Source organism: Gambusia affinis, linkage group LG01 (assembly GCF_019740435.1).
Source record: "Gambusia affinis linkage group LG01, SWU_Gaff_1.0, whole genome shotgun sequence".
NCBI classification, from domain to species: Eukaryota; Metazoa; Chordata; class Actinopteri; order Cyprinodontiformes; family Poeciliidae; genus Gambusia; species Gambusia affinis.
In genome coordinates, this window is record NC_057868.1 from 40,016,772 (window position 1) to 40,031,029 (window position 14,258).

General features: G+C 38.5%; 1 protein-coding gene across 3 annotated transcripts in view; it reads right to left on the reverse strand.

The window, feature by feature from the left end:
• Positions 1-14,258, reverse strand: part of LOC122829711 (nucleolar protein 4-like) — a 76,503-nt gene that overhangs the window by 53,658 nt on the left and 8,587 nt on the right. For all 3 annotated transcript variants that reach the window (XM_044114514.1, XM_044114601.1, XM_044114681.1), the window contains 3 exons: positions 10,119-10,271; positions 8,770-8,881; positions 5,699-5,802 (listed from right to left, as the gene is read on the reverse strand). In XM_044114514.1, coding sequence (XP_043970449.1) covers positions 5,699-5,802; positions 8,770-8,881; positions 10,119-10,271 — 369 coding nt within the window. The remainder of the gene's footprint in view (positions 1-5,698; positions 5,803-8,769; positions 8,882-10,118; positions 10,272-14,258) is intronic.

Consider the following 14,258-nt stretch of genomic DNA (forward strand, 5'->3'; position numbering starts at 1 on the left):
CTCCTCCTCAGCATCCTGCCGTTGTCTATGCAGTCAATGCAGAACGAGAAGCAGCGCTTCGTAACTGTCCAATCTGACCAATAGGAACGCTCGAAGGTTTCTATTGGCCCACACCAGCCAACAGAAAGGCTGTTGCTAACGTCCGCTCGACAAGAAGGAAAGTGTTTTCCCGCCACAGAGGAAGTTCCGCCACCAGAAGAGAGGAAAACAGATTTACGTAAAATTAATAAAAAAATATCTTTAAAATAAATAAAATCTTTAAAAAAATGAAATTAGACAAAAATAAGCTCTGAAAAAATAAAAATGAACAAAAATAAAAACTGAAAAAAATAATTTGACAAAATAACATTTTAAAGATTTAAAAGTGAAAAACTACTTTGAAAAAATTTTTATTTAAAAATTATTTGAAAAAGTAAAATCTGAAAAAATGGTGAGTTTCATAAATACAAGTTCAACTATTACACATTGTAAATTACGATACTCTCAAAATCTATTTTTCGGTTTTTCAAAATTTTGTTATTTAAAAACATTTTAACATTTTGAAACAAGTTAATTTTTAAAAACTGTTTTCAAAAGTAAAATAAAACAACTAAAGCTTTGTACGAAGGAACTTTACAAACTAAACATGCACTTTGGCCGTGGTGAATTTGCGCTTCACAATTTGCGGATTTTTCTGTGGATCAGAAGTCCAAATTATTCACGGAAAATTTGTCTACTCACTGATTCTTTAAACATCACGATATCAAAACATCAAAATATCTAAACAAAAATGCAGCCAAGAAAACTTTAATACTGAGAACCTCCAATCCAGGAGCTCCGTTTGTTTTCCTTGGTGCTGATTGACTAGAATGAAGCTAAGAAACACTGTAGATGTTAGCTTCTACGCTAGCATCAAGACAGTTTCTACAGTGTGTATTAGTGCACATTAATGTATGTTTATGCAGGTTCGACCTCTCACAGACCAATAAACTTTAATTTAGTAAAGAACACTAAACACTGAAACTAGAGGATATTTCAAATATCCCAAATAAAACACAACAACCAAAAACAATAAATAAATAAAAAACAAAATAAAAATTGTATATTAAATGGATTATGTGTCTGTAAGCAAATTATTAATCATCAGAATAAAAATTATCAGGCTCAATTTAATTCATTATGCAATTAGTTGATTAACTGCTAATTGTGACAAACTTGTTTGAATTATTAATATATGCAGCTATCAATGGTTCCACTGTGTTCCTGTAATTTTGTTTCAGAGACTTTCAACCAGACCTTAATCTAACAGTGTCTCTCACCTCTGCACACACACACACACACACACACACACACACACACACGCACGCTCACACACGCTCACACACACACACGCACACACACACACGCTCACACACGCTCACACACCCCTCCTCCCTAAATTAATGAAACGTCTTTCCTCTGGAGGTAGCTGCAGTAATAGGCAGAGGGAGGGAGGCCACAAATAATAATGAAGCATGTCATTCTTTTTAATTCCTTCTCTGAACTCCCTCCCCCACAAAAATAAACATCCCTCACAATCAGAGGCACATTTTCTCTTTTCTCCATGTCCTTACATCCATCTCTTTATCCCTCTTCTCCACACCAGATCCTCCGCCCTGCCATCTTGCCTCTCCCCATGGTCTCTCCTCCTCTCGCTCCTCAAACATTTCCACCCTTTCACCACATCGTCTGCATCCCCCCCACTGCCAGGAAGCACGCTGGCTAATTTCCTCCGCTTATTGAATTGGGACGAGGGGCGGATGGCAGGAGAGAGAAAGGGATGGGCCGCATGTCGGAGGCCTGGGATGAGTGTTAATGGAAATAGTGGAGGACTTGGACACCTTCAGTCCACGTTGGGGTTCATTTTAGCTGCGTTTTCTCACGTTTGGCCTTTTAGGAATGATTATAAACTAAAGATGACGCTTTCCGCTTGGAAAGTCTTCATTACTGGCAAACACGTGAATAAATCCAAAACATAAAAACACAACAGAATGACACTGCAAATGAAAAATAATGCAACCACACAAAATAGAAGCAAATAGCAAAAACAACAATAAGCATCAAATGCAGCAAATTTGTTCCACAAAACGAAACATGTGTTTTGTTCAGACCGAGCAGCATTCTGGGGGATCGACCTCTCAGCTAGCTAAGCTAGGATGGTGGCTTCAACTAACTCATTCACTCTTTGGTTACCTAGCAACAATCTGCTGGGTAACAAACAGTTCCAAGTCCCCAAACCTCGGTTACCTAGCAACAACCTGCTGAGTAACAGGAGCAGCAACGGTTTAAAGTTTCGTCTCAAAACTGCTTAAAAATAAAAAGCAACGTAGTTTAGAGAAAACTGTGGATAAAACAGGAAAGGTTATGACAACAGTTTGGCTGTATTTAAGGTATTTAAAACAAAAAACAATTAATAATTATCAATATCAACTGATATAAAACGCTAATATCGTGATATGTTTTTCAGCCATATTGTCCCTTTCTATATTTCATATAGAGATTTACATACAGTTTAGAGTGGCAGTCTTAACCACTACGTAACAATCTCAGACTAAATCCTTTATTAGTCAGATTTTAATCCCAGCGAGCCTCAGAATAAAAACCATTCTGGGTAAATTTAATGGGCCAGGAAATTAATTTCCAGAGTAAAAAATGAAGGTAGAAGTAAAAGCAGGAATGCGTCTTTCTCCTGGTGAGATATTCAGCTTTTTCCTCACTCCCACATAAGAACAACTTTGACAAAAGACGGTGACCTTCCCTTGTTGAGAGCGCTCTGCACGCTGAAACACACACTGCATGTTCCTGTACGGCTGCGTCAGGGCGGACATGTGCAGACCGCACATGGCGGCACATCCTCACTGTTAGAGCTGCTTTAAGGTCACAGAAAAAAGATTTTCAGAGAAAAAATCCTGAAGGACGACTACAGTCTTTAAAAAAGGTAAAGCTTAAATTAGTTATGTAAAGATGAACTTTATCTGACTGAATATGAATATCTTCTACTGAGTTTACACAATTGAACTCAGTAGAAGTTCAACTGTTTCTAGTGCAAATGTCTTAAACCAAAAATAAGACCATTTGGTTTAAGACATTACAAGTATATTTTTATCAAGATATAGGAGATTGTTTTATATATATTGTTTTAAGTCGGTAATTCAAGTACTTTTTTTATTGTTAAAATGTTAAATGATGAAACAGACAGTAGCTACCATTGGTTTTAGTTATCAAGTTGTCAACATAACGTGTTAAATCTTAAATGAATGTGTGATATATAAATTTAAAAGAAAAAGGAAAGCAGTGTTTTGCTACAAATTGTCAACATTACATGAACTAGATAACAAGAAATGGAAAAAGTTTTAATTAAAAAAAATAAGGGAGAGGGAAGTAGTTTAGTTATGCTAGCTTGACTATGACAAACTTAACATGTAGATGTGCTGTGGAATTCAATGAGTTTCAGTTCAGTTAAAAAATAAGAAAAAAGGCGACAAAAACGCAGGTCATCAGCAGAGCAGGTGATTAAATTAGCTAATCGACCACCGCTGATAGCTCAGCTAATAGCAACAGTAGCTAATCTACCACCACTGTGTTAGCTCAGCTAATAGCAACGCTAGATAATCTACCACTGCTGTGTTAGCTTACCTAATAGCAACAGTAGCTAATCTACCACCACTGTGTTAGCTCAGCTAATAGCAACGCTAGATAATCTACCACTGCTGTGTTAGCTTACCTAATAGCAACAGTAGCTAATCTACCACCACTGTGTTAGCTTAGCTAATAGCAACAGTAGCTAATCTACCACCACTATGTTAGCTCAGCTAATAGCAACAGTAGCTAATCTACCACCACTGTGTTAGCTCAGCTAATAGCAACGCTAGATAATCTACCACTGCTGTGTTAGCTTAGCTAATAGCAACACTAGCTAATCTACCACAGCAATCGCTTATTAATAATCACAAAATAACCATCATCCTGAAAACATAATGGGAAATGTTGGAGAGTTATTTGGTGTTGAATCCTGTGACAGAATGCCGTTGTGGTCAGTTGCTATGGCAACGAGTCTATATATATATATATATATATATATATATATATATATATATATATATATATATATATATATATATATATATATATATATATATACACTTATGTGTGTAATACTTTCTATCATTACTTATTTTATAATTATTGGTGCCTTACATTAAAATTTTACTCGATTTGTACGTTTTAAAACTGCGACTGAATGACAATAAAATCTGTTAGTTTCTGTTAATTAACCCAAACCTCAGAAATGGTCACGCCTCATTTAGGATGATTTAAAGAGACAGTAACAGCAGAACCGGTCGGCTTCTCTCTGTAATTCAGACCGGTGATCCAGAACCACTTCAGCAGCAACATGTTCAGTTTATCAAACATCCGACTCGGCTCAGCTGGTTCAGGTGAGTTTTCAGGTCAAACTGTGTTTATTGGTGGGAGGTGAATTTAAGGGGAGGATTCTGGCCCTGTTTCAGACACATTTTATGTGTTTGTGAGTGTTTATGTGGGTGAGACATGCAGACAGAAAGACGTATCGGCATTCCAGAGTAAATTGGCACTTCGCTGTTCTTGACTAATTAACTCGACGCTCAGAGGCTTCGCTTAATTGGAAAGAGCTCAACCCTGGCTTCCCCTGTACGACATCACGGCTCCAATGCGCCAACACACACACGGCGACCGCAGCGAGTGTGTGTGTGGAGCACTGATAGCCATGGAGAGCGGTGCAGGAAACGACAGCCGCTCTGCCCTCTCCAACATGGAGTCCAGCTTCAGTTGTGGGAGTTTTCAACATGTTTCAGGCAGGAAGTGTTTAACCGTCACAGAGTTCGGCATATTAATGAGACGGAGAGCAAACGGCTCAGAAGCACAGAAAGACACGGTTCAGATCCACGCATCACCAGAACGGACGCCATTTTATCTGGTGGTTTATTAAAACAGCAATCTGCTGCGATTTTACCCCAATAATTATTGTAACATTACAAAACAGAAAAAACAGAGATAAAAAAAAAAAAACACAAAATCTGACCAAGTATTTTTGTCTTGTTGCAAATATCTTAGTTCACTTCAAATAAGACAAAACTAACTTAAAAATAACTTTTCAGCAAGACAGGAGCTTCTCTTAGTTCAATAATTTCTTAATATTGATTTAAAGTGCCAGTTCCATTATTTCATTAATAATTTGGAAAACCTGTTATAATACTCACAGCCACAGTCTATTAACTAAATATTTAGTTTAAGGTTGGCTAACTTTGTATTTAGCTCTACTTTAAACATTTATCTAAAAGTCAAATATTTAGTTTGAGGTTAAATATTCATCTTGCTGACTGATGTTGATTTCTGTTCCTAAATTCATCCTTTGGTATCTGAACATTTGCAACAAAAACAAACCAACATCAGTTTTCCAGTAACTTTTCTCACGTTCTGTAAACTTATGGGAGAGAAATAAAAAACTAAAACTAATTCTGGATGACTAAAAACAGGTTCTTCTTCTCCTCCTCCTTTAAACCGGGAGTTTAGTTCCTTCCTGGTTTCCTCCAGCTCATCTGTCACTAACAATCCCTGAGTGGACGGAGGAACTTCTCTGACCTCTGACCTGCTCTCTGATTGGCCCCAGCCAGAACCGGCGCCAGAGGGAACCAGAACCCACCTTGTTGTTGAGGAAGTGCAGCTTCATCTGCTTCATGTAGGTGGTGGTGAGAGGAACGTTGAAGTCGATGACGTCTGAAACCAGAGAGCTGGGTCTGTCGTTCTCTGGAGGGAAAAACATGAAAAATGAACGGACAGACATGGAGAGAAACCAAACAGCTGCTCAGGGCGCGGAAATAAACGGCACGAAGCAGAAAAACAGGACTGAAGCAAAAGATGAAGGAAACAATCGACTCTCATGTGAACTTTAATTTTCCAACCTGTTTATTGTTTTGTCCCTTCATGTAATAAAAGGACTTTTGAAACAGCGGAAAAGTTTTAAGATTTTTCTGATTTGCTTTAGGAGGTATTTAATTCCTGGATTTAGCTGAACAAAACCAGACTCCACACTGCAAAAACACAAAATATCACCAAGTATTTTAGTCTAGTTTCTACTGCAAATATGTTAGTGCACTTGAAATAGGAAAAAACTAAAAAAAAAAAAGTAACTAAGAGTTACTTTTCATGAAGTAGGAGATTGTTTTAACTCAATAATTCCTTAAATTTGGACGTTTGAATGGAAGAAATTAATCAAAATATCTGAGTTTTTTCTTTCAAATATTTGACTTTGAGCTCAAAGATTTTCTGATTATTTAAATAGAAAATTAATCTCAAAATGTCTGAGTCTTTTGTGGCAAATATTCAACTTTTGGAGCTCAGAAATTACAAATTTTTCAGTAATTATAAAGTTATTACAAGAAAATTTTAACATAATCTAAAATTAAAAAAAAAAATTCACAAATTTAAAACTTTTGTTTTAAGTCCATAATTCCTTAATGTTGCTGAAGAAGTTTATTTAAATTACAACGTGGGAAAACGTCTTGTTCTCCATCCATCCGTCAGTGGATCTGATGGTACTGTTCCTGCGGTCCGACCCGCTGGTGCCGGTACCAATTAACCAGAACCGGTCCGCTCCAATTAATGGCTTTTAATAATTCACAGCTGAACTTTACAGAAAGACCCTCTGCATAGAGAGGGTGTGTGTGTGTGTGTGTGTGTGTGTGTGTGTGTGTGTGTGTGTGTGCGTGTGTGTGTGTGTGTGTGTGTGTGTGTGTGTGTGTGTGTGTGTGTGAACCCCCACAGTGTTTGAGATGATTAGCTGCTCCGGTCTGAGTGACACACACCGTGTGTGTTTCTGAAAACGTTCTGATTATTGCAGATACAAACTGATTCTAACGAGCACCGGGAGGAAAAATCGATTTGATCGATTAATAAAAATTTATGATATTTTTTTTTTTTTGCACCAATGCTCTCAACTCTACGACGAAAAACAACATTTGAGCAAAACGTTTTTATTTTTAATTATAAGAAAAAAGTCACGTGACAAAAACGTGAAAATAATAAAATCCCAACATCACGAGAACTATCACAAAAAAATAAATAAATCTAAAGAATGTGAAGTTAAACTACAGCTAATGTTATAAATATTTTTAAACAACTTGGCGTCAAATCATTATCAGCACCAGAACTTTGTAATAGTTCTGCAAACGAGTTTATTTCTAATAAAGAACCAAACCGACTGCAGTCCAGGTCCTGACAAATCAGAAGCTTTTTTCTCATTAAAAAACCTTTTTCTTGTAATTTTCAGACGTTTTTCTGGTAAAATGTGATCTTTTTTCTGATAATATTACGACTAATTTCTTGTAATTAAATAGAAATTCTCATAGTCCGGTGCCAATACTCCAAAAAGAGGAATAATTGAAATATTTTCTGTCATTTCTACTTTGGAAAAGAAACTGAGAAAAAGAAAAAATTGGAATAAAATCAGAGAGCTCTGATATTTTATTTTAAATCTTAAATCGTACGAAAAAAAACAACATCAGAAATACAAACTAATTCTTTGTTAAATTCCTCTGAAGTTTTTTTTTTTCTGTGATTTTGTCCCCACGCCGCTCCGACCCGGTGGAAAACGATCCTGTTTTCTGGGCCAATTTCATTGTTAAAGCCATTAATTAGGCTAATTAAGGAGAGAGACGGGACACTCCAATGACTCCTCTATCTAATGAGGGATGAGGATGCATGGGGGGATGGAGGGAGGTAATGACAGGAGGGAGGAAAAGAGAAATGGGAAAAACACACAAAGAGTTGCTGGAGGCCAGATTCAGGATTCAGGGACGGAAAAATGGAAAAAAGAGGGAAAACCACCAGAGACGGATGAATTTAGAGGGGAAAATCTCTGAAAAATTAGTCGTTACGGTGAGGCTGATTGATAAAATATAAAACCAGATTCCCCACTTCACATCGACTCAGAAACCCGACTGGAGCCACCAGACAAGCTTTGATGTAAAATGGATGCAGCTCCATTTTACAAGTTTTAGTGGTAAATAAACGTGATACGAATCAAAGACGGATTAATTACGACGGCGTGTTGGAGTCGCTGCAGTCTGAACAAAAACGGGGCAAACATTTTCTAGAAAAAATGGAAATTTCTCTTTTCTTTCTCTTCCAAACTCAAAGAGTCAAAAATTTGAGAGAACAAGTTTTAAGATTAATTTTCTGGAAAAAAAATTATTTTTTTAACTTGTCAAACTAAAAAAGTTCAAAGTTTTTCTACAAAATTTCTGGGTTTTTTCTGTTTTTTATGAATCGATGTTCCTATAATTACATAATTTAATGTGTTAAAAATATAATTAATTGAGTTGAATTTTATTATTTTGTACAAGCAAAGGATTAGGAACCTTTAAACTGACACGTTTCCGGTGGGCCTGTAAATCCGACGCACACATCAGCTAACAACAGCAACGGCGGACGAAGCCACGTCTTTCGCCTCATCGGATAATTCCTGCTTCAGAATGATCCGATTGGATGCTGAACAGACTATTCATGTGTTCATGTTGCGCTAACAGGAGTAGCTTTGTTAGCATTAGCATTCGAGCTACTGAAACCGAACATTAGCAGCAAACAGGACATTTTGTACTTCAGTGTGGAACAGAAAACAGATGTGATTAAATATTTTATAAAGTTTTTTATTTCTGAAGCTGCAGTGACTTTCTGTGTGTGTGTGTGTGTGTGTGTGTGTGTGTGTGTATACACCTTTGTAATCCTGTCCGGCGGTACTGATGTGCATCCTCTTCTGACATTCGCCGCAGCTCATCAGGAAGCGAGTCACGGCCTCCCGGGGCAGAAAGGCGTACGTCTCAGCGATCTGAGGCAAAAACAAAGAGAAGTGAAGTTTCATTTTGATGGAAAAAACATCAAAACTTTACAGGATTTCAGTTGTTTTCACTCCAAAATGAACCCAGAAAGAGAAATACGTGAAGGAAATGTCCAGTCAGGATGCAGTTTACATCTGGCGATGGGGAAGAAAAATACTATTTCCATTTGCTGAAATAGTGACAAATCACAAACCTACAGAGGCAGGTAATTATGGCAGCACATTAGTGTCACTAATGAGAGACAGAAAAATAAATAAATAAAGGAGTGGATTTGCAAGAAAAAAACTCACAAATGTTTAGATTAATCTCAGAAATTTTCTAGACATTTCAAAAGTCAAAACTTTTTGACTTTAAGCTCAGATTTTTTACATTTTTCCCCTAATATGCAATGAATAGATAAAACATGCAGAATAAGTATAAAGCTACAAACTGCTAAATTATTAGTCCAATATTTTAACAGCTGGAAGCATTTGAGTTTTTTCTTGCAAATTTTCAACTTTTCAAGCTCAGAAATGTCTTTGTATTTTTAAAGTAAATTTTGGAAATTAATCTCAAAATTCAGAAATGAACTTTTCTTCCATCTACAACGACCCTAACATGCCATTGTACACAGCAGATAAAATATAGAACAATGTAAGGTAATAATATGTAGGAAAGTTAAGAAAAGGAAGTAATGAGTTTATTGCAGCTGTATGTTCATGATTTGACCAGCAGAGGGCAGCATGAGCAGCTGTGAGTGAAACAGCTGACTGTTTATATTTATTTTTTATAAATAATACAAACTGACTGGATGAATTTTACATTTTACTTTAAGTTATTACTGACATGAACCTTTTCATTTCTTCAGTTAAGACATTTTCAGGTTCTAAGCAAACATTTATTAAAGTTCAAAGTTTTCATCTGCAAACATTTGAACATTTCTGGTGCTGATCAACAATCATAACTGGTAGAAAATGTCAGCCCATAAATCCAACCATAAATGACTGTAAGAACAGGAGTGGTTGTGACTAGTTCTTCAACGGTTTATCTGCGTTATTTTCCCTCTGCTGTGGCACTAAATTAATGAAACCTACCTCTCCAGGTTCCATTTAGTTAATGGAAAAACAGATAAAATAAGTTTACAATCCGTTTTCTTCCCAGCAGAAACTTTTAAAGAAAATAACTGGGATCAAACGGAGAGAAACGCTGGTTCAGCCTCAGATCTGCGGGACAGAAATCGTCACTCACGGCTCTGTAGGTCTTCTTCTGGCCGGCGTGTTTGGGAGTTTTTCCCGGATCGGTGCCGATCTCCACGTGCATGGCGTAAATTATATCAAAGAAATCCTCCACCACTGCCACGCGCTTCAGGGACGGGTCTCCGCCCGACACGCCGTCCACACACTGGGGACAGGAAGAGGACAGACTTTAAAACAACGTCCAGAAACACACATCTGGGTTCACTGGGAACCAGATAAACCAGCTGGATCACCGTCCACAACATCAGCAACCACAAGCTTCAGTGTGGATGCTGTTACTGAGTGGAGAAGAGTCAAAAATAGAAACTCTCAGTTCCAGCAAGTGTGTAAAGTGAAAGAGAAAACGTAGAATTTACAATAATATTTTTGTGGTAAATTCAACAAAACGAGGGAGCATTTATGTTCACTGGCGAATACACTCTTGTCTTTTCCAGCAGCCATTGTACAGCGAATACAGCAGGAAAACCAGCTGACCAAACATGCTGGAGCTCAGCTCGGGTTGCTAGGTGACGGGTGGAGTTTCACTGGGGAGTAAGCGCTGGCATCAGGAGTTTCACTGCTCCTGATGCCATGATGCCAAACCAAAACACATAACAGGAAAACCAGCTGACCAAACATGTGATTTGAATAAACTTTATTTTTATGCCATAAAATTCAGGTGATGTGAATTGACTTTTGAGAGAATATAGGATTTTTTAAATCAACATTTTTAACTGTAAATGAAGGAAATAAAACAAATAAAATATAAAATTAACATCAGTGTCTCTCTGAAAATCCCATCAAAGTCCAGAATGTTCACACAGGATGTTCAGAAATCTTTGAGAAGTACAAGTCATGTTTAACCATAATGGGAACCGTGGGAAACGTGAGAATATGCATGTTTCTGGGCTGACAGATGATGAGAGTTTAAAGGTCATGAAGGTCTTCCTGTTGTGTTTCTGTAGCGAGTAAACTGGGTCAAACATCCAGCGGAGAACAAGCAGGGAACCTGTCTGCTGCGGCAGAGACAGCAGGTGTGTGTGTGTGTGTGTGTGTGTGTGTGTGTGTGTGCGTGTGTGTGTGTGTGTGTGTGTGGGTGTGTGTGTGTGTGTGTGTGAAAATGAAACCAGTTCTGTCCTCACCTTCTTGGTGTAAAACATCTCCTATAAACTCAGTGAACTGAAGTTCAGTCAGTTTGATCTGATTCCTCCTCCTGCTCAGCGGTGGCCGCGCTCTGCTAACAGCGGAGCTAATTTTTTGCTAACTTTGAAAATGTTCAGCTCACTTAGCTTCTCCTAAATTATTTTTCCGGATATATTAAATATAATTTAATGGGATGTTTGGTAAACTCTCCGCTGGATAAAGTTTGACATTTGTGCTGAAATTTCATTTTTGTACATTTTGGCAGAGCTAATTTTTTTTACTTTGCTAACATCATGCTAACTTTGACGATGTGTAGTGCACTTAGTTTTCCCTAAATGTATTTTCCAGATAAATTCTAAGCAATAGCTTACGTATTGATAAATACAGTATTGTTGTAACATTTTAACATCAGTGGAACTAATATTTATGATTAGGTTTAGCGCTACCAACTACTGCAAAACATGATCTAAAATCTGGTTAAATCTGATTTGTTTGATTATCTCACACATTTAAGCAGAACAGAAACAAACCTCTCAGGGAGCAAACCGTTGATCCTGACACTAAATATCAAACGGTTTGTTGTGGTGACATGTAACCTCAGACAGAGTAAGGAGATTCTTCTGATTTGTATTTACAGTACGACGGGTCTGCACTGCCCTTTTCCATCTGCCTGCTAAATGAGAGCCTGAGTACCACACAGCACAGCCTTAGGACACACACACACACACACACACACACACACACACGCACACACACACACGCACACACACACACAGAAAGACTGGTGGTGATGCATGAAAAGCGAGGGCATGTTTGTCCTTCACTACTCCTGATGCCAGGGCTTAATATGATGCTAAACCAAAACACATAGCTGTTCATCCTTGACTTCAGGAGACCTGACTGTCATCTTCCAGCTCCAGTGTAGTTAGCTTCTTACTAGCAGCATCAGATGGTAACAGAGTTTAGCAACAGAAGCTAAAATAAACAGAGAAAAATGAGCAGAAGCCTTTCCAAACAGGAACAAAGATGGCGGACAACTGCGGACCGTCCCTGTCTCTCCCCTGTTGCAGGGCACATCATGGCCTGGGACTGTAGCATATGTGACAGCAGACACACACACACACACACACACACACACACACACACACACACACACACACACACACACACACAGAGTGATGTATACAGCGTGTATGTAGGTGTTGTGTGAGAGGTTGTGTTTCAGGGACGTCTTAAAGCAGAGCAGGAGGTCAGAAACTCCCTGCAGACTTTCTACTGGGCCTGCAGAGAGGTCAGAGTCAGACGCACCGAGTGAATGGAAAACCAAACAAACACACCGCACCACGTGACCAGGCAAACACACACAAATATTTATTAATCTGGTCTAAAGCCTGGATTTTATTGACTTTTGACCCTTCTCAATGACGTCTGATTACTGTGATTACTCTAAGGGTGTTTTCCCACCTCAAAGACTCAGTTAGTTGCAAAATGTTGCATTTTCTGAGTCAAACCAACCAAACACTTGAGCAACCTATTCCTCTCCTCGCCTGTGGGGGCGCTGCCCCAAGAACCACTGAAGGAAACGACACCAAAACCTTTGAAGCACAACTTTTTTTTTCACAAAATGGAAGTGTCAGATTTTAGCAGTTGTAGGATTTTTCTTTTGTCTTTGTCTAAAGACCACAAATCTCTCCCGCTAGCAATATGCTAAAGCATTTGGTTTGGCTGTATTTACCCAGAATGCCCAACGCTGTAGTCCACTTCCTGCCTTTGAAGCGGTCTCCAGTCCGCTTGGCGTTCACATGTGCATTCAAACCAAACCAGAGTTCATTTCAACCAAACCAAGGCCGAGGTTTGTAGCCTGGTTTGGCTTGATTAGCATTCACATTTCCCCAAACGGACCCGGCTCTCTAGTTAAAGGTACTGGAGTCAGATTAAAGCAGACCAAACCACACCACCCAATACCGTTGGACTACAGCTCAGAGCATTATGGGTAAACACAACCAAGACAAACGAGCTAGCCTAGTTAGCAGCAGAAATAGCTTGTGGTTTTTAGACAAAGACAAAAGAGAAATCCTATAAGCGCTAAAATCAATTTTTGTTTAACAAGGAGGTTGCTCTCAGTGTCTTTTTCAAAGGTTTTGTGTCATTTCCTTCAGTGGTTCCTGGTGTAGCGCCCCCACAGGTGAGGAGGAGAACAGGTAGTTATATTTGGTTGTTTTGACTCAGAAAATGTAACAGATGTTACAATTTTGGTTCCAATTAAACCGAATCTACCGGACAGCGACACCTTAAGGCTAGGCTTGAAACTGCAACAAATGCTTCTGGACCATAAATTGAAGTTAAATTGAAATTCCCCTTCTGGGATTCAAACCTACAACCTTCAGCAGCGAGTGCTCCACCTTACACCAGTACCACCAGAACATAAAACCATTTCTGCTCTTTTTGTAAAAAGGATCTCCTCTCTTTCCTCTCCGATTGCTTTCACCGCCACAAATTACCACGTGTCAGCCTTTCATTTCCATCTCGTTCTGGCTCTGACCCACTGTTCCCATCCATTTCCAAACCAGTCTGTTGCTAGGATACGCTCTGAGCCCCCACTCCCTCCTCCATCATTACTGTTGGCCTTCATCCTCATGCAAACAGAAACGCATCAGACTGACACATGAACACATCCGGAAATCAAACTTTATCCTCTCAACACGTTTTTCTACAAAGATATAAGTGAAATAATCCGCCAGAGAAATCGGTACTTCTTCAGAATATGTGTTTTCTATATTTATTAAAGGGAAAGTCTGATGTAAAATCAACGTTTTTAGCTTTACATCATTTTAGAAAACATAACTGGAGTGTTGCTTTGAATCTTTCATGCAATCAAAAGCTTTAATCTCCATGGCAACCATTCAGCTGTCCAAAACACCTGGCTGGCCTTAGCCCCGCCTTCAAGGAGAAAGCTCCTCCGCCTCTGTGCTCCTTCAGACTAGCCAGCAGCAATTAGCAACCATCTGGT